Source organism: Triticum dicoccoides, chromosome 5B (assembly GCF_002162155.2).
Source record: "Triticum dicoccoides isolate Atlit2015 ecotype Zavitan chromosome 5B, WEW_v2.0, whole genome shotgun sequence".
NCBI classification, from domain to species: Eukaryota; Viridiplantae; Streptophyta; class Magnoliopsida; order Poales; family Poaceae; genus Triticum; species Triticum dicoccoides.
The window spans coordinates 482,351,009-482,369,121 of record NC_041389.1 but is presented as its reverse complement, the minus strand read 5'-3'; the positions used below and the strand labels follow the sequence as shown (position 1 = coordinate 482,369,121).

At 49.4% G+C, this 18,113-nt stretch overlaps 1 protein-coding gene across 1 annotated transcript; it reads left to right on the top strand.

The window, feature by feature from the left end:
- The first annotated feature begins 9,015 nt into the window (after window positions 1-9,015).
- LOC119305838 (probable auxin efflux carrier component 5b) lies at window positions 9,016-17,847 on the top strand. The gene is made up of 5 exons (XM_037582248.1): window positions 9,016-9,736; window positions 14,425-14,510; window positions 15,197-15,354; window positions 15,445-15,521; window positions 17,554-17,847. Exons 1-5 carry the CDS (start codon window positions 9,036-9,038, stop codon window positions 17,624-17,626), a joined length of 1,095 nt encoding a protein of 364 aa, XP_037438145.1. The 5' UTR covers window positions 9,016-9,035; the 3' UTR covers window positions 17,627-17,847.
- Window positions 17,848-18,113: the final 266 nt, after the last annotated feature.

Here is an 18,113-nt window from a genome sequence, read left to right as displayed (position 1 = left end):
GATCAGAAATGACGTAGAATTTCTGGAAAGCATATAGGGTTATTTTGAAAGTGTTTTTCAATGGAAAGCCTGGATTAAGCTACTTGAACATTGAGCATCAAGATCTATAAGGATAGATCAAAATGCTTAATAATACTTTCAAATGAGCACATACCTTGACATGATCTTGAAGGTGTTCAAGATGGACCAGGCAAAGAAGGAGTTCTTGCCTGAGTTGTAAGGTACGAAGTTAAGACTTAAAGCTCGACCACGGCAGAATAGAGAGAAAGGACGAAGGTCGTCCCCTATGCTTAAGACGTAGGCTCTTCAGTATGCTATGCTGTGTACCGCACCTGAAGTGTGCCTTGCCATGAGTCAGTCAAGGGGTACAAGAGTGATCCAAGAATGGCTCACAGGACAGCGGTCAAAGTTATCCTTAGTAACTAGTGGACTAAGGAATTTTCTCGATTATGGAGGTGGTAAAAGAGTTCGTCGTAAAGGTTACGACGATGCAAGCTTGACACCTATCCGGATAGCTCTGAGTAGAGAGACCGGATACATATAATGGAGCAATAATTTAGAATAGCTCCAAGTAGAACAGTTGTTTGGAATAGCTCCAAATAGAGCGTGGTAGCTGCATCTAGGAGATGACATAGAGATTTGTAAAGCACACACGGATCTGAAAGGTTCAGACCTGTTGACTAAAACCTCTCTCACAAGCAACATGATCAAACATAAAACTCATTGAGTGTTAATCACATAGTGATGTGAACTAGACTACTGACTCTAGTAAACTCTTGGGTATTAGTCACATGGCGATGTGACATGTGAGTGTTAATCACATGGCGATGTGAACTAGATTATTGACTCTAGTGCAAGTGGGAGACTGTTGGAAATATGCCCTAGAGGCAATAATAAAAGTATTATTATTATATTTCCTTGTTCATGATAATTGTCTTTTATTCATGCTATAACTGTATTATCCGGAAATCGTAATACACGTGTGAATACATAGACCACAATATGTCCCTAGTGAGCCTCTAGTTGACTAGCTCGTTGTGATCAACAGATAGTCATGGTTTCCTGGCTATGGACATTAGATGTCGTTGATAACGGGATCACATCATTAGGAGAATGATGTGATGGACAAGACCCAATCCTAAGACTAGCACAAAAGATCGTGTAGTTCATTTGCTAGAGCTTTGCCAATGTCAAGTATCTCTTCCTTCGACCATGAGAGCGTGTAACTCCTGGATACCGTAGGAGTGCTTTGGGTGTATCAAACGTCACAACGTAACTGGGTGACTATAAGGGTGCACTACAGGTATCTCCGAAAGTATCTATTGTTTTATGCGGATCGAGACTGGGATTTGTCACTTCGTGTAAACGGAGAGGTATCTCTGGGCCCACTCGGTAGGACATCATCATATGCGCAATGTGACCAAGGAGTTGATCACGGGATGATGTGTTACGGAACGAGTAAAGTGACTTGCCGGTAACGAGATTGAACAAGGTATTGGATACCGACGATCGAATCTCGGGCAAGTAACATACCGATAGACAAAGGGAATTGAATACGGGATTGATTAAGTCCTTGACATCGTGGTTCATCCGATGAGATCATCGTGGAACATGTGGGAGCCATCATGGGTCTCCAGATCCCGCTGTTGGTTATTGACCAGAGAACGTCTCGGTCATGTCGGCATGTCTCCCGAACCCGTAGGGTCTACACACTTAAGGTTCGATGACGCTAGGGTTATAAAGGAAGTTTGTATGTGGTTACCGAATGTTGTTCGGAGTCCCGAATGAGATCCCGGACGTCACGAGGAGTTCCGGAATGGTCCGGAGGTAAAGATTTATATATGAGAAGTCCTATTTTGGCCACCAGAAAATGTTCGGGATTTTTCGGTATTGTACCGGGAAGGTTCTAGAAGGTTCCGGAGTGGGGCCCACCTGCATGGGGGGACCCACATGAACGTGGGTAGTGGGGGAAAGGCCCCACACCCCTGGTCAAGGCGCACCAAGATCCCCCCTTAGAAGGAATAAGATCATATCCCAAAGGGATAAGATCAAGATCCCTAAAAAGGGGGGATAACAATCGGTGGGGAAGGAAATGATGGGATTTCTTTCCTCCCACCTTTGCCAACGCCCCAATGGACTTGGAGGGCAAGAAACCAGCCCCCTCTACCCCTATATATAGCGGGGAGGCGCATGGGAGCTTCACCCTTGCCCCTGGCGCAGCCCTCCCTCTCCCAAGTGCTCCTCCTCTCTCGCGGTGCTTGGCGAAGCCCTGCAGGATTGCCACGCTCCTCCACCACCACCACCCCGTTGTGCTGCTGCTGGATGGAGTCTTCCTCAACCTCTCCCTCTCTCCTTGCTGGATCAAGGCGTGGGAGACGTCACCGGGCTGTACGTGTGTTGAACACGGAGGTGCCGTCCGTTCGGCACTAGGATCATCGGTGATTTGAATCACGACGAGTACGACTCCATCAACCCCGTTCACTTGAACGCTTCCGCTTAGCGATCTACAAGGGTATGTAGATGCACTCCCCTCTCTCTTTCTACTCGTTGCTGGTCTCTCCATAGATAGATCTTGGTGACACGTAGGAAAATTTTGAATTTCTGCTACGTTCCCCAACATTGGGTTGGTGATGGCTCCACTTGAGTGGAGCATTGTCCTTCTCCTTCGGCCACTAGGGGTTCCTCAATGGGTAGGATATGACCAACACCCATTCTTATTATGCCTTGGGGAGGAATTTCATCACTACATCACAAGTACCACTTTGCTCCACTTGGGAGCCGTTATTCTCGTCAAACTCCATGTTACATGTCTCCTCAATGAGTCCGGTGGACTTGTTGAGGACACGGTAAGCATGAGAGTTTGTAGCATAACCAACAAATATGCCCTCATGAGCTCTAGCCTCAAATTTAGACAAGTGAACACCTTTCTTGAGAATGAAACACTTACACCCAAACACCGGGAATTACTTGAGGTTGGGCTTGTTACCGGTAAGTATTTCATAAGGAGTCTTGTTCAAGCCTTGCGGAGATAGAGCCGATGGGATGCATGAAATACTGTGTTGATGGCTTCGGCCCAAAATTTGTAAGGATACTTGAACTCCGCCATCATGGTCCTTGCCGCATCCATCAACGTCCGGTTCTTCCTCTCTGCGACACCATTTTGTCGAGGGGTGTATGGTGCATAATATTGATGCTTGATCCCCTCATCACTAAGAAACTCATCCAAGGTGTAGTTCTTGAACTCGGTGCCGTTGTCACTCCTTATTGTCAAGATCTTTGCATCATGTTAACATTGAGCTTCATTTGCAAAGTCAATGACGGTTTGTTGAGTCTCACTCTTCCTCTTGAAGAAATATACCCAAGTGTATCTTGAATAATCATCCACGGTCACCAAGCAATACTTTCTACCCCCAAGACTATCAAAGGATGGAGGCCCAAAGAGATCCATGTGAAGGAGCTCCAAGGGTCTCTTTGAGTAGATGATAGTCGTGGGAGGGTGAGCCTTCTCATGTAGCTTTCCTTCAATACAAGAACTGCAAGCACGATCTTTGGCAAAACTAACATTTGTTAGTCCACGGAAATGGTCCCCCTTGAGAAGACTTTGCGAATATCTCATATTGACGTGAGCTAAACGGCGATGCCAAAGCCATCCTACATCAACTTTAGCCATTAGGCATGTCGTGGTATTAGTGGGTCGCTCCGAAAAGTTAATCACATAAAGACCGTTCTCGACATGCCCAACAAAGGCTACTTTAAGAGTCTTGCTCTACAAGAGGGCCACGGTATCAATATCAAAGAAAGTGGCAAAGCCCATGAGTGCAAGTTGACGAACGAAAAGTAGATTGTAAGCAAGGGACTCAACAAGCATGACTTTCTCGATCGTGAGATCATGAGAAATGACAACCTTGCCAAGACCCAATACCTTAGAAGACGAGGCATCACCCCAATCGACGTTGGTGGGCATAGAAGGGATCTTGTGCACGTCCACCACCAAGTCCTTGCTTCCAGTCATATGATTTGTGGCTCCACTATCGAGCAACCATGATCCCCCACCGGAAGCAAATACCTACAAGAGATCAATGCTTGATTTTAGGTACCCGTTTTGTAATGGGTCCTTTGATGTTAGTAACAAGGGTCTTAGGAACCCAAATAGATCATTCAATGTACTCATAAGGAGAACCAACAAATTTAGCATAAACATGCCCATCACTAGCACGATACAACACATAAGATGGGTTAAAGTCGCCAACTTTGTTGGAAGGGGTGGCATTGCCCTTTTTGACATCACCACCCTTCACATTGTTCTTCTTCTCCTTTGGAGCACCCTCTCCCTCCTTCACAAAGGTTTGCTTGAGAGGGGGAGGTCATTTGGTCTTGTCGTTCTTCTTCTTGTTCTTTGACTTGGGTGCGAACCCAACTCCCTCCTTGGCCACAACTTCCTTTTGATTGCTCAAAAGGTCATTGAGGTTCTTCTCGCCTTGTATGCATGTCACAAGGCCTTTCTCAAGTTGCTATTTCAACTTGGCATTCTCCTCCACAAGATGCACATGATCACAACACGGGTTAGTAGCATTTGCATTATCAATTAATACCATGTGAGGAAAGGTGGCTTTCTCCTTGGTTAGCTTCACTTGGAGTTGATCATGAGACTCCTTGAGTTTAGCATGAGCACCCTTCAAGACCTTGTGGGCCTTGTCGAGTAAGTCAAACTCCTTCTCGAGTCTAGCATGGTCAACCCCAAGTTTAGCCTTGTCGGAATTTAGCACATGAGGTACAACGAGAGCATGATCAAGATCTTTCTTTAATTTAGCATGGTCATCGTTGTGTGACTCCTCAAGAGCCAAACGATGCCCATACTCTTCCTCAAGAGCATTATAGAGATCCTATATCTCATCGGCATAGTCACGACTATGACCTTTCATCTTAGAGATGGTTTCTTCATGAGCCTCGATCATGTCATTGGCTTCGCCAAGTTGTTCCAAGAGAGCAATAAAGTGCTTCTTGGATTTTCCCTTGAGCTTACTCATAAAAGACTCAAATTCATTCACTTCCTCATTAGACCCCCCCCCCCCACTTTCATCAATGCAATCCGTCAAGGAGGGATTAGTAATGATGGTGGTTTTGATGTTGGGGGTTACCTTGTTAGTGGCTTTAGCCATGAGGCACTTGGCGGTGATGTTCTCGTTGGGTGAATCGAAGAGAGATACCCGTGGAGTTGTGGCAATGGCAACGGAGACCATGGCCATTGCTTCACCATCTTCATCATCATCGTCATCCTCATGGTATTCTTCTTGAACCACCAACCCTCGAGTAGGAGTCTTTTTGGTGAAGTTGTTCTTGTTGGGGAAGGACTTGGCTTTGTCTTTTCGGATGAGCTTGCCACCATTGTCTTCCCGCTTCTCGTAGGGGCAATCCACAACAAAGTGGCTCACATTGCCACAATTATAACATGTTCTCACTCGTTGCTTGCCCTTGAAACCACTCGAGTTGTTCTTGTTGAAGTTGGGCCTTGTGTTCTTCTTGCTCCAAAATTGCCTTGAAGCAAGAGCCACGTGCTCATGATAATCATTTTTTGTATCTTTGGGGTTGCTCTCCTCATCTTCCTCTTCTTCCACAATAACCTTGGCCTTCAAGGAAAGGTTGGGCTTCTTTGCTCTTTGAGAACGCAACACCGCGTTGTCGGCGGTCTTGTCCAATATCCTCATTGCCATGAACTCATCCAACACTTCATTTGAGGTCAAGGAGTGGAAGTCCGGTCTTTGACAGATGACGGAGGACGTGGCCTTGTGGTAGGGCATCATGGCCTTCATGAACTTGCACTTGATCCAATTTTCATCAGTATCCTTACTCCCATGATCTCGGAGTGAGACCGCGAGAGTGGTCAATCTCCGGTAAAGCACACGAGGTTCTTCGTCTTCATTCATTGCAAACTCATCGGCTTCATCTTGCACCACTTCATAGTTGGAGTGTTGAATGCTAGCGCTTCCCTTGTAGAGGGAAACAACATGGTGCCATGCTTCCTTGGCCATGGTGAATGGTCGGAGATGAGCAATGTCTTCGGGTGGAATTGCATCTTGAATGATGAAGAGAGCATTCTCATTGAATTGATTATCCGTGGCTTCTCTTGGAGTGAAGTTGCTTGGGTCATGTAGATAGAAACCTTCTTCAATAATTCTCCAAAGATTAGTGTTAACATGTTTTAAATGACACTTAAAGCGATAGACCCAAGCATCAAAATCTTTATTTTTCACAATCTTAGGAGGAGGCCGGCATGATTTAAATGAGTAGAGGGAATCGGTCCTCCATAAGTAAGTGGAGGTTCCACATGGGCAAAGATGCCGGTGCCATTTCTACCACTAGTAGAAGGACCCTTTTCACTAGTAGCTTCCCCCTTGTCGGAGTTAGCACCCGTCACCTTGTTAGTGGGATCACCCACTTTCATCGGTGAGGTAGAAAGTTTAAGCCCTTCTAAGAATTTATTAAACATGCTTTCAACCTCGGTCGTCATGGAGGTTTTCAATGTATCCAAAGCCACATTGAATTTCTCACGAGAGACCGCGGTTCCCCCATCGTCCTAGACGAGCTCGGATTCACACCGGAGTGCTCCTCCCCACCGTCTACGGTGTCAACCATACTCTCCGGACGACAAAGTCCTTAATAAAGAGATGAGGCTCTGATACCAATTGAAAGGATCGATATACTTGACTACAGGGGGGGTGAATAGGCAACTAACAATTTTTAGCTTTTCTTTACCAAATTCAGCTTTGCATCAAAGTACGTTGTCTAGATATGCAACTAGGTGAGCAACCTATATGATGCGATAACAACAAGCACACAAGCAAGCAAGAGATGCAACACAATATAAGCTTGTACAAGTAAAGGTGAGAGATAACCAAAAGGGGAACCGATGGAGACGAGGATGTGTTACCGAAGTTCCTTCCTTTTAAGGGGAATCACGTCTCTGTTAGAGCGGTGTGGAGGCACAATGCTCCCCAACAAGCCACTAGGGCCATCGTATTTTCCTCACGCCCTCACACAATGCGAGATGCCGTGATTCCACTATTGGTGCCCTTGAAGGCGGCAACCGGACCTTTACAAACAAGGTTGAGGCTCTCTCCACAACTTAATTGGAGGCTCAGAACGAAACCCGGAGCTTCACCACAATGGAATGTGGCTCCGAAGTGACCTCTTCTGTCTAGGGCGCCCAAGCACGCATGAGTAACAAAATCCACACAAGTATGGGGGAATCAAATATCCTTTGGTGGAAGTTTAGATCTAGGTCTCCTCCTTCAATCCCTAGCATATCAACGAGTTTGAGTGGCTAGAGAGAGAGATCGGGCAAGAGAGCTTTAATGGCAGTAATGGAGGAAAGAGAGAGGCAAGAGGTAGGTGGGAGGTAGGAGAAGCACATCCTTAAATAGGCCCCCCAAGATCCAACCGTTATGTCCAGAAATGCATAGGAGCGGAACTTTCGGTGGCGCACCCGGTAGTACCGGTTTATCGAAACAAAACGGAACTACCACACAACCACCGCTCAACTACCCGGCCATATGCATAAAGTAAACCCCTCGGGCCGGTAGTTGGACCGTAGGTTGGACCGGAACTACCGTTGGGCCAGCAGTTCCTGGGCGGTGGGGTCCGAGGCGGTACTACCGCCTTGAACACCGGTAGTACCGATTTATCAAGAAAAGCCGGAACTACCGTTCCACCACCAGTCTACAACCGCACCCGGTATAGAAGCGAGTCACCCCAGAGCGGTACTACGGGTGGTGGTAAGACCGGAACTATCGGCCAGCGGTACAACCGCTCAAAGAAGCGGTACAACCGCCAAGAGCAGGACTAGACAAAACAGAGGATGTGGAACCTCTCTCTCCTCGAACGGAGGGTATATGGTGGGTGCAGAGAATGTGTACGTGAAGGATTCACCCAATACCTTCCGATGTGGATTCCCTCTTAATAGAACGAATATCCTACGATCAAAGGAAATAAAACGTCGGAACCTCCGTCTTCGATCTTTTCCGCACAGAGGGAAACCTAACCGTCTTGCGCCACACAAAGTGTACCTGAGAAAACTATGGCGCACGATTAGTCCACATGTGTTGTCATCATCACCAAAACCCTAAGGCAGAGGATGCCCTTACAAACGGCAAGGTGGTAGGCGCTCTGTATAGTGAAGACCCCTATGGGATCGGGCGCCCATGCAAGGACATCGTCGAAACCCCTTGTCGACAGCTTGATCTTCATGATATCCGCAACATCCCTGGGAAGGAAGTGTCGTCGTAGGAGATCTCCATTCCACCTCCCGACATCATCCAATAGCTCCGCCATGTGTCTCAAGAGGCATGTACCTCTCGGTGACACCGACTTGAAGGAGAAAGGGCGGGGTAGCCAAGGGTCCCTCCAAATGCGAATGTGTTCCCCATTTTCTACCCTCCAAATCAAGCCCTTCTTGAGAAGTTCGAGGCCATAGTGGATAGCGTGCCAAGTCGGCGAGGCATTACCTGAAAACACAGTATCTTCAAAATTACCATTAGGGTAATACCTTGCTTTGAGATTGTAATGAGACACCACGCTTGCCTTGCTAACAAGGCTTGATTAGACATAATGAAATCTCGAAACCCCAAGCCACCTCTGCACTTAGTCTCGATGATCTTATCCCATGTCTGCTTGATACCATATCAAGTATTATCTGCCAGATATCATATCAATAGAATGAATTCTAGAAGGAATAACAGATTCGTACAGGCACGCACGCAACGCACGTCACAAGATCACACAACTATGGCTTTATAATTAAAACTAAAACAGAGCTCTGATCGCTATTTTGGTCATCCATTTCAACGAAAATCGACACACATGGGCTTGATCCGGTAGTGTTGCCCACGACTGGACTTAACCGCAGAACATCTGTGATGCTGATCGTGAAGTTGTTATTTCACAAGAATATATAGGTGCACGGAACCCCTCCATATAGGCAGCAAGATCTCACATGTGCCACGCGAACACAGTGCAGAGTTGCAGACCGAGCCATCGAGATGATAAGGTGGGGGGACGTGTACAAGGTGGTGGCCGCCATGGCGCCAATCTACTTCGCCCTGGGACTCGGGTACGGCTCCGTGCGGTGGTGGAAGCTCTTCACGCCGGACCAGTGTGACGCTGTGAACCGCCTCGTGGCCTACTTCGCGGTTCCTTTCTTCGCGCTCGACTTCGCCGCGCGCATGGACCCATACGCGCTCAACTACCGCGTCCTCGCCGCCGACGCGCTCTCCAAGCTCGCCGTCGCGCTGGCTCTCGCAGCCTGGGCCGCCGCGTCCACTCACTGCTGCCGCGGTGGCGGCAAGCGCGGCGGGGAACTGGCCTCATCGTGGTGCATCACCGGCTTCTCGCTGGCGACGCTGACCAACACGCTCGTCGTGGGCGTGCCGCTGCTGGACGCCATGTACGGCGGGTGGGCGCGCGACCTCGTCGTGCAAATATCGGTGGTGCAGATCATCGTCTACTTCCCGCTCCTCCTGTTGGCATTCGAGGCGAGGCGTGCCTGGGGTGGTGGCCCCGGGAAGCCGGGCGCCGAAGCGGCTTTAGTGAGCGACGGCGACGTAGAGGACGGCGGCGCGGAGGATTCGAGGCAGCGCCAGCCGGTGTGGCCGTTGGTGAGAGCGGTGTGGCTCAAGGTGGCGCGGAATCCCAACGTGTACGCGGGCATGCTTGGCGTCGCGTGGTCGTGTATCACAAACAGGTACACCTGCAGCGCCGCCTCTTGGGCTTGTTGTAACTTTTTAAGGGCATCTCCAACTTTGACATGTAAAACCCATACCGCATCCGTCTGACGGATTAGGCGACCAGTCCGTGAACATGGGATGCGGAAGCCAGCCATCCATGTTATCTGTACATTTTAAAGAAGATTTAAAATAACTAGACGAAATTAATGTAAACCGGCTAATTTCATATAAATCAAATGAAATTCATTACATTTCAAACATTTCTTAACTAAAACTAATCTAAATGATCGTCGGCGCCTGTTCCTCATGTTCGGCTGGCCGTGATCCCCGCGAAGTGAAGCTCCAGCTCCGCCTTTTCAACATGCAAATGGCTAAATCGGCCTACGAGGATGAGCCCGCCGAGCTTAGCTTCAGCGGGAGGGAAGGAGCGGTGGGCTTCTTGGGACCCTAGCGCCAACGACCTACCATGCAGTACTCTTCCTCACTGCCGTCGTCGTCGTGGCGCCATGTCGCGGCCGTCGCGGAGCTGTCAACCTCGTTGCCATCGTCGGAGTCGGGCCTGTAAAGCTCATCAGTCGCCTCATCGATCTCCTTGTAGGCGGCATCCAAATATGCCTGATATTGGTGGTAGCGCCAGTGGTCGTGGAGGATATCGTGGGCGGAGCAATAGGACTAGAGCAGCGCCTCCTGCTCGTCCACCTCCATGTCCGCCGCAATACCAGGGCCGATGGCCAGTAGATTTTCTATGTGCCGGTGCTCGTCGAGGAGGCGGGGATTGTAAGCTTGGTCGGCCTGCGTCTGCCGGAATGCGACCCCTCGCTCCTCCAACACCATGTCGGTGTAGTGGGCATGTACCTCGCCCATGGTGATGCCGGCATTGCCCGGCGCGGACGATGGCGTCGGCTCGCTCGTCGTCCGCCTATGGCATTTACGTGTCCGCAACGCCGGACTCAGGTGAGCTCAAGCGTCTGGCGGCCTGTCAGCCGGAAGCCATGGCAGCGAGCTCCTTCTTTTGGTCGGACGAGGCCATCGCACAAAGCTTTAGAGCTCGAGAAGGCCACGACGGGTGTGCTATGGAGAGTACATAGAGAGCGAAGGAGGGTGTATGGATGCAGTTGTGTTGCCGGCCTAGGGTTTAAATTGCAGGCCGATGGCAGACCATGCGGCGAGGTCCTTAATGGTGGGTGGCGGAGGGCCGAACGGGTGGCTGCGGAGTAGGTTCCTATATTAATGGAGGGAGGCAGACAGACTAGTGTTGTTTGAATGCGGAGAGGCGTCAAGTGCACCGGGAAGCGGCACGGGGCTCTAGGTTGGCGTCGCTTCAATGTCGGCTTCAGTGAGTGAGTGGTCGCGTCCGCTCTGGGCCTGCATAGATGTAGTGCTGACTACCTATACTGGCTCTGACCTTCGTCGAGCAGGAAAGCACACATGCGAGGGAGGAGGATTCTGGATGGGCCAGGGCAGTCAGACGAGGGCGTGGCAGCGGTCCGAACGCTCGCAAAGCCCCTCCACTTTGTTTCAGATTTGCGGGGAAAAATGATTCCAGACCGATCGACCAACCGATACAAGACAATGTTGGATGTCAAAACACGTCCGGACAGCGTGATGTGAACGGTTGCGGGCGGTTTAAGGATCCGCATTGGAGATACCCTAATCAATAAAAACATGTCCTATGGATGTGGATCTTAAGGTAGAGAAGACTGGTACTCCTTTTTGAAAAAAAAAATCAAAATATGCTCTAAGTCGATGTAATTTTTGGTCAACTAGCCTTTCCGCTTAAGATATTATAAAATAGATTTTTGACCAGCTTTAAGTAAAGCATCAACCATGTGACATACAAGTAGCAAAATAAATAAAATAACTAAGAGCATCTACAGCCAGGCATTTCAAACCCGTCTCAAACGTCCGGACGGACTACCCGGTGAGTGACTGGTCAGAAAACCCGACCCAAACAAGTGCCTCAAACGAGTTTCAAATGCCCGGACTGACCGGCACCCCTCATATCATCCCTAAATATGGGGGCGTATATGGAAAGGCCCAGGCGCGTCCGGACGTGTCCCAACGTCGGACGGACAACCGGGTCCCACACGGAATCGCCCGGAAAACCAACAGTCTGACATGTTTCTCCTCCGGTGAGGGTGTGAACCTGCGTGGCGCTGCTCCAGCTTGCTGCTAAAGTCCAGCTATTTAAGCTGGTTGGTGTCCCATCCCTAGCCACAACGATTTCCTCCCTCTTCCCGCCACCAGCCCAAGCACATTCCTCTTCGTCTCCACCTCCCTCTTCCCTCTTCCTTCCCCGCTCGACATGGCCCGGCAGAAGAAGACCGCCTAAGCTATGCTAACGCCGTAGTGCCGCTTCCAGATTGAGGAGGAGATTCGGGCCAAGCGCGCTGCCGAATCATAGCGTGCCTACCCCCTGACTCGCTGGAGCTGGAGAAGGAGGAGGAGGAGGAGGGGGGGGGCAGCAACTGGAGCTGATGGAGGGGGCGGATCGAGGATGAGGCGTACGTGGAGTCCAACTGGCACTTCCTCCGGCAAGAACGCGCGGAGACCGACACACTCTTCAACGGATGCCGAGATGGAGACCTAGTCGAAGGTAGTGGACTAGCCGGAGGAGCCGGAGTTGCGTCTGCCCCATTTACGCGTAGCCCGAAACGGAGATAATGGACATCTCCGACGACAACGAGTAGCATTGTCGAGGATTTAGTCGATCTACGTACTAAGTAGATGTTTATTTGCATGATTTATATGGTTTTAAAATTTCATACATGAGATGTTCGGATGCAAAAAGATATTTAAAGAGTGTCCGATCAATGCCCGCGGGCGTTTGAGGATTGGATTTGCCAAGTCTAGCTATAGGTGCTCTGATGATGGGGCAACAACAGGAGACCTGCCCAAAAGCAGAAAAAAAGGGTGAAACATGACTTCACAGAGTCAAGGGATGAACTGCTAGCGTGTGCGCAAAAAGTTATCCACCGGCTCCTGCTCCTCCTCCAAGAAAGAAAGTTAGGTTCGTGCCTCTCGCCGGCGCCGGCGCAGGTACGCCTCGTCTCCGGTGGTCCTAGGGCCATGGAGGCGCGGTGGATCCTGGCAAGGGCCGGCGGGAGGGCTCTGCTTCTAGTAATTTTTTTCAATCTTGTTAGGGTTTGTGTCCTACTCAGGAAGGCGAGACGGCGGCGGCTCCCTGAAGATGGAATAAAGGTCTCCCCGCCTAGCCCCCGTTTCAGTGGTGCGTCTAGCATCGTTGGTGGGCGTGTGGAGGTGTGTCTCCGGCAGATCTATCTTTGGTGGATTTGCTCGGATCTCATCGTTGTGCGTCTATGTTCGTGTGTCTTCGGTTCGTATCCTTCCGATCTACGTTATTTTTCATCGGCGGCGGTTGCTGTTCTGGGGTGCTGGTCCTATGGGGCCTTAGCACGACGACTTCCCGACTGTCTACTACAACAAGTTGTGCCCGGCTCCGGCGATGAAGGGGCGATGACGGTGGCGCGCCTTCGGCTCGCTTCGGTGCTTGTAGTCGTCGCTAGGTGGTCTACGAATCTGGATATAATTTTTATTTCTAGTATTCATTGTACTGCCATGATTGAGGATGAATAGATTGGAGGTTCTTTTGCAAAAAAAAAGGGATGAACTGCTAGCGGGAGCAGCGAGATGATGGCTGGCCACTAGAAGATCATTCCTCATGTCGCCTGGCCGATCGGTGTCCTACGTCTATATAGCCGGCGCACGGCTGTAAAATTGTCAATAATTAAAAAACAGAGTCAAAAGCACGTCATGAGAAGAGCCTCTAAACAACCATTTTGGTACGTGTGGTTCATAGGATACAGGTCATTGGTCATACCATCTTGAATTTTGGATAATATCAACCAACATATAGCTTTTTTTCGAAAAACAAAGAGTTAATTCCATTTTTACTCTTTCTTTTGTCATTTTTACACAGATTTCCATACTCAAGTGATTTTTATTCATTTTATCCCATTTAATCAAACTTGTGTCATGTTATATCTTTAAATAAATGTGCAAGGTTTGTCAAGCTGGTACCAGATGTGCACGTGACACGCCATTTTAATGAGTTTTTCTTCCGTAGCTGGTTTCTTCACGTGACGGTGAAAAAAAAAACCTTTGAAATGACGTGGGACCTATGCCCTAACACGTGGGACTAACTTGACATAACATGCACAATAAAAAAAAATTGAACATCAATACAGACACAAAGCGCTCATATACAAGCGCATACACTCACCCCTATGAACGCACACAAGCATATCCTACCCCTATGAGCACCTCCGAAAGATTGAGCCGGCATATCATTTTGAAATTTACGAAGTCACCGTAGGCACCTCGTTATCGACGGGAACGTCTCCTCCCACTGAATGCGCATCGCCGGAAATCCTGAAGTAAATATAGGAATAAATGCGAGCATCAGGATTTGAACTTGATGGGCTGGGGATACCGCAGTCCCTCTAACCATCCAACCACAGATTGATTCGCAACATGCACAATAATAATTTAAAAGGGTAATCCCTGCATTTTTTTTAAAAGGGGTAAAATATGGCAGAAGTCCACTTAAATGGGATAAAATGGATACAAACCTCTTAACTGGTGAAGTCCCTGTCAAAAATGTTGAAGAGGGGGTAAAAGATGGAATTAACTAAAAAGACACATAGCTCAGTTTTCAAAACGGACTTTCTCTTTCTATTTATAGGTGGCACATCGAGACGCCAAGCATCATCGAGGGCTCCGTGCTGATCATGTCCAGGACCGGGCTTGGACTCTGCATGTTTAGCATGGGTAAGCAGCCATGAAAACAATCTCAAGAAAAGAAGACATGAACAGTAAACTGATTTTTTTAAAAAAATATTAAAAAATTCAATCTTTTTTGTGATGCAAGATGCTCAAATGCGTGATGTTTGTGTAAAGATTTGTGAATTTTGGACATCTGATGAGCTCGTGTTAAAAAAATGGGTATGTGGGAAACATTTGAAAACAAAACTGTTCACAACTAATTTTGTCTTTTTTGCCGCGCGCTTCTCGAATGTCCAAACTTCACCAAATTTTGCACGAACATCACGCACATGCACATCTGGCTTGCAAAAAAATTAGCATTTTTTAAAAACCATTTTTACTGTTCACCGGGCTTATCTGAGCCTGGACACCGAAGTGGATATTCGACTCTATCTGGAACTTTTTGCATAAAATTATTGGTCTTGGTGGCAGGGATGTGAGAAACATTTGAAAACAACACTGTTCATGTTTGATTTTGTCTTTTTGTCGCGCGCTCCTCGAATGTTAAAACTTCACAACTTTTGCACAAACGTAAGGCACACATCTTGCTTGCAAAAAATGTTCAGATTTCTTTTTATATATATTTTGAATTATTTTACTGTTCACTGTGATCATCTGAGCCCGGACACCAAAGTGGATATTCGATAGTATCTGGCATTTTTTTGCATTAAAATTGTTTGTCTTGGTCGCAGGCCAGTTCATGGCGCTTCAGGAGAGGGTCGTCGCATGCGGGGCCCAACTGACCGCGGTGGGCATGGCGCTGCGGTTCCTTGTCGGCCCGGCCGCCACGGCTGCCGGAGCCGTCGCTCTGGGGCTCCATGGAGACGTCCTGCGTGTTACCATCATTCAGGTACGTACCATCAAGCTGGGGTACGCATATGCATGGTCGATTGAATGATCTCTCTGAATGTTCTTGCTCTGCGTGGTGATCAATCGACAGGCTGCACTTCCTCAAGCCATTACCACGTTCGTGTTCGCGAGGGAGTATGGCCTACACGCTGATGTACTCAGCACCGCGTAAGTTGCTCTAAGCTTTTGGATACAAGGGTATCTCCAACGCGGATCTTTAAACGCCCACAACCGTTCCGATTGTATCGTTCGAGCGTGTTTTGCCCTCCGGTGCAGTTATGTGTCGCTCCGCCAACCGGTTCAAACACATTTTTTCCACAAACCCCATACAAATTGCTTTTAGGAAGGGAACTTTGTGGGCGTTAGGACCGCTGCCACGCTAGCGTCTAACTATCATGACACACCCAAAAACCCCATCTCTCCCACGCTTTCCGACCAACGCCCGCGCCATTTGTTATACCGCATTCATGCCGGTCCAGAGCATGCAGTGGCCGGCATTGATGTCGAGCGATGTGACCGAACGTGAGGGCGGAGTCGACAGACGCGACCTCTCGCGCGTCGCCGCTTCAATGCGGATGTCGAGTCCCGGAAAACCAACTTCGGCCGTCGCGCCGTATTGAAGCGCGCTGACCGGCCCTTCACATGGCCTGGCCACAGCTATTTAAGATGTGCACCGGCGATGCACACATCCACACTGCATCGTATCTGAGCTTCGCCTCCTTGAGCCCTTCTTCCTCAGCGAGCATCTCCAATTTCGACGAAGCCGAAGTCCTAGTTCTTCGTGCTGGCAGGCAGAGGTAGTGGTAGGTTTTCTTCAGGCGGATCATGGCGCTGCCGCCCTCGCTCTCCAGGCCCCTCGACATCCACGACGGCCGGCTTCTCCGGCAAGGAGGAGATCGCCATCTCCACAGCCGACGTGAAGAACCAGGCGCCGCCACAGGAGCAGCTTCGCCTCCTCACTAAGGCCGCGGTGAAGGACGAAGAATTCGTCTGTCAGATGGGGATCATGATAGATCGATTGTTATGTCACATGGGCCTGGCACCACCATCACAATCGTGTGTTGTCAAGGAGGAGGAGGAGTCCCCGCCATGCTACCACGTGAAGCGGGAACCGACGTCCCACTCTGGTGAGTGAAGGAGAAGCATGCGTCCCTGCGCAACCGAGCGGCCTCCAGATCGAACGATGCGTCAAGGATGAGCCCGCTCAACCCCCACTCCCCGCGCACGCAACCACGACGTCCAAATCGAAATCCGCATGAAGGAGGAGCCGATGTTGCTGTAGGCGCACAACCGCTATACCCATATGGACGGGCCAGTGTCACCGCCCGCCCGCAACCGCCGTGGGCAGTTCGTCCAGGATGAGCTGCTGCCCGTGATCACGAAGGCGCCAGGCCGCATCCCCCATTACCCGAAGGCGGTGTCCCTCGGGCTCGAGAGTCGTCGTGTCTGAGGAGGAGCGGGCAGCAAGGCAACAGACGCGCTACGACCGGCGAAACGCCGCTCGCCGCTCCACGTTCGCCTAGTTGGACGAGGCGCCGGAATGGGTCCGCAATGGGCCAGATCTCATCACCGCATGGGCCCTCGACTGTTCCGTCACCACCGCGGAGACGGCCACCCTGCGCCGCCGCCTTGATGGTGAGGAGTGGTCGCTTAGCGACGCCTCCGCCAACGCCTGCGGGGGCAAGGTCGCCGCCAGAGCTCCGCGGGCGCTGTTGGCGTTGGCCGCGGCGGCCCTCCACACCATGCACGAGGAGGTGGAGCGGCTCCTTTGCGAGCGGTTGGCTGCGGCTGCACCGGCGCCCTACCGCCGCTGGATGGACGACGGACGGACGGCGACGGCGGTGCGGCCGGGCAGGGCGATCATGCGTACGAGGTTGTCATCCAGTACAAGCTATGCTTTTTTTTAGTTTTTAGTTAAACGCCCAAAATGTATCGGTCATATATGTAAATTATTTTCGAACTTGAATGAAATTCGATGTTTTTGTTTAAATTTGTCTGAGTATTTTAAATCATTTTAAAAATGTTTGCGGATAGCTTTCGATGACCGCCTTCCGTATCCGTGTTCCGGACTGGACCCTGGTCCCCGGATCGATACGGAGCAGATTTGGGGGTCAACGCTGGAGATGCCCTAAGTTTAATACAGCCTGAATTTTTCTGCTTCCATAGCTGAGACTGTGTGTTTTTTGGTTGAATCTTGCAGGGTTATATTCGGGACGTTGATGTCGCTGCCCGTGTTAATCGTATACTACATCGCTCTGCCCTTCATAGAATAACTAAACATTTCAAAAACACTGTATGTTAATATTACAACATTTCCAAAACACCCTTGTGGAAAGTAAAAATTTGTCGACAGCACCTGGGGATTGCGTCGTCTTCAACCTCCGGAACGGGTGGATGGCTCCATTGCATAATTAGTCACAGGATCTATCTTGTCTAATCTTCATAGAGGTCAATGGGTAAAATAGGGCTACCCCTTCTATATTATCAGTTTAAGACATGCATACATTGAAATTTAGAGAGTGCCTGATCACTTTGCCAATTTAGTCATATTAGATAATCTTTATCTTGTATAAGGTTCATGGACCTGAGCAACAGGTTTATGTTTGTGTATAATTAGTACTTCCGTTTACACCTTCCTTCGATAATTTGTGCTTAAGATTGCACGTACCTACACTCTTGCACGAATAATACGACTATACATTTGTCTTTTTTTTCTCATGGCGGAAGTAGAGTTGATGTAGCATGTAGATGCAGATCTAG

Coding starts and splice junctions, on each gene's coding strand:
- LOC119305838 (XM_037582248.1), top strand. CDS start 9,036: ATGATAAGGTGGGGGGACGTGTACAAGGTGGTGGCCGCCATGGCGCCA. Junction 9,737..14,424: donor TGGTCGTGTATCACAAACAG/GTACACCTGCAG, acceptor TTCTATTTATAG/GTGGCACATCGAGACGCCAA. Junction 15,522..17,553: donor GCTGATGTACTCAGCACCGC/GTAAGTTGCTCT, acceptor TGAATCTTGCAG/GGTTATATTCGGGACGTTGA.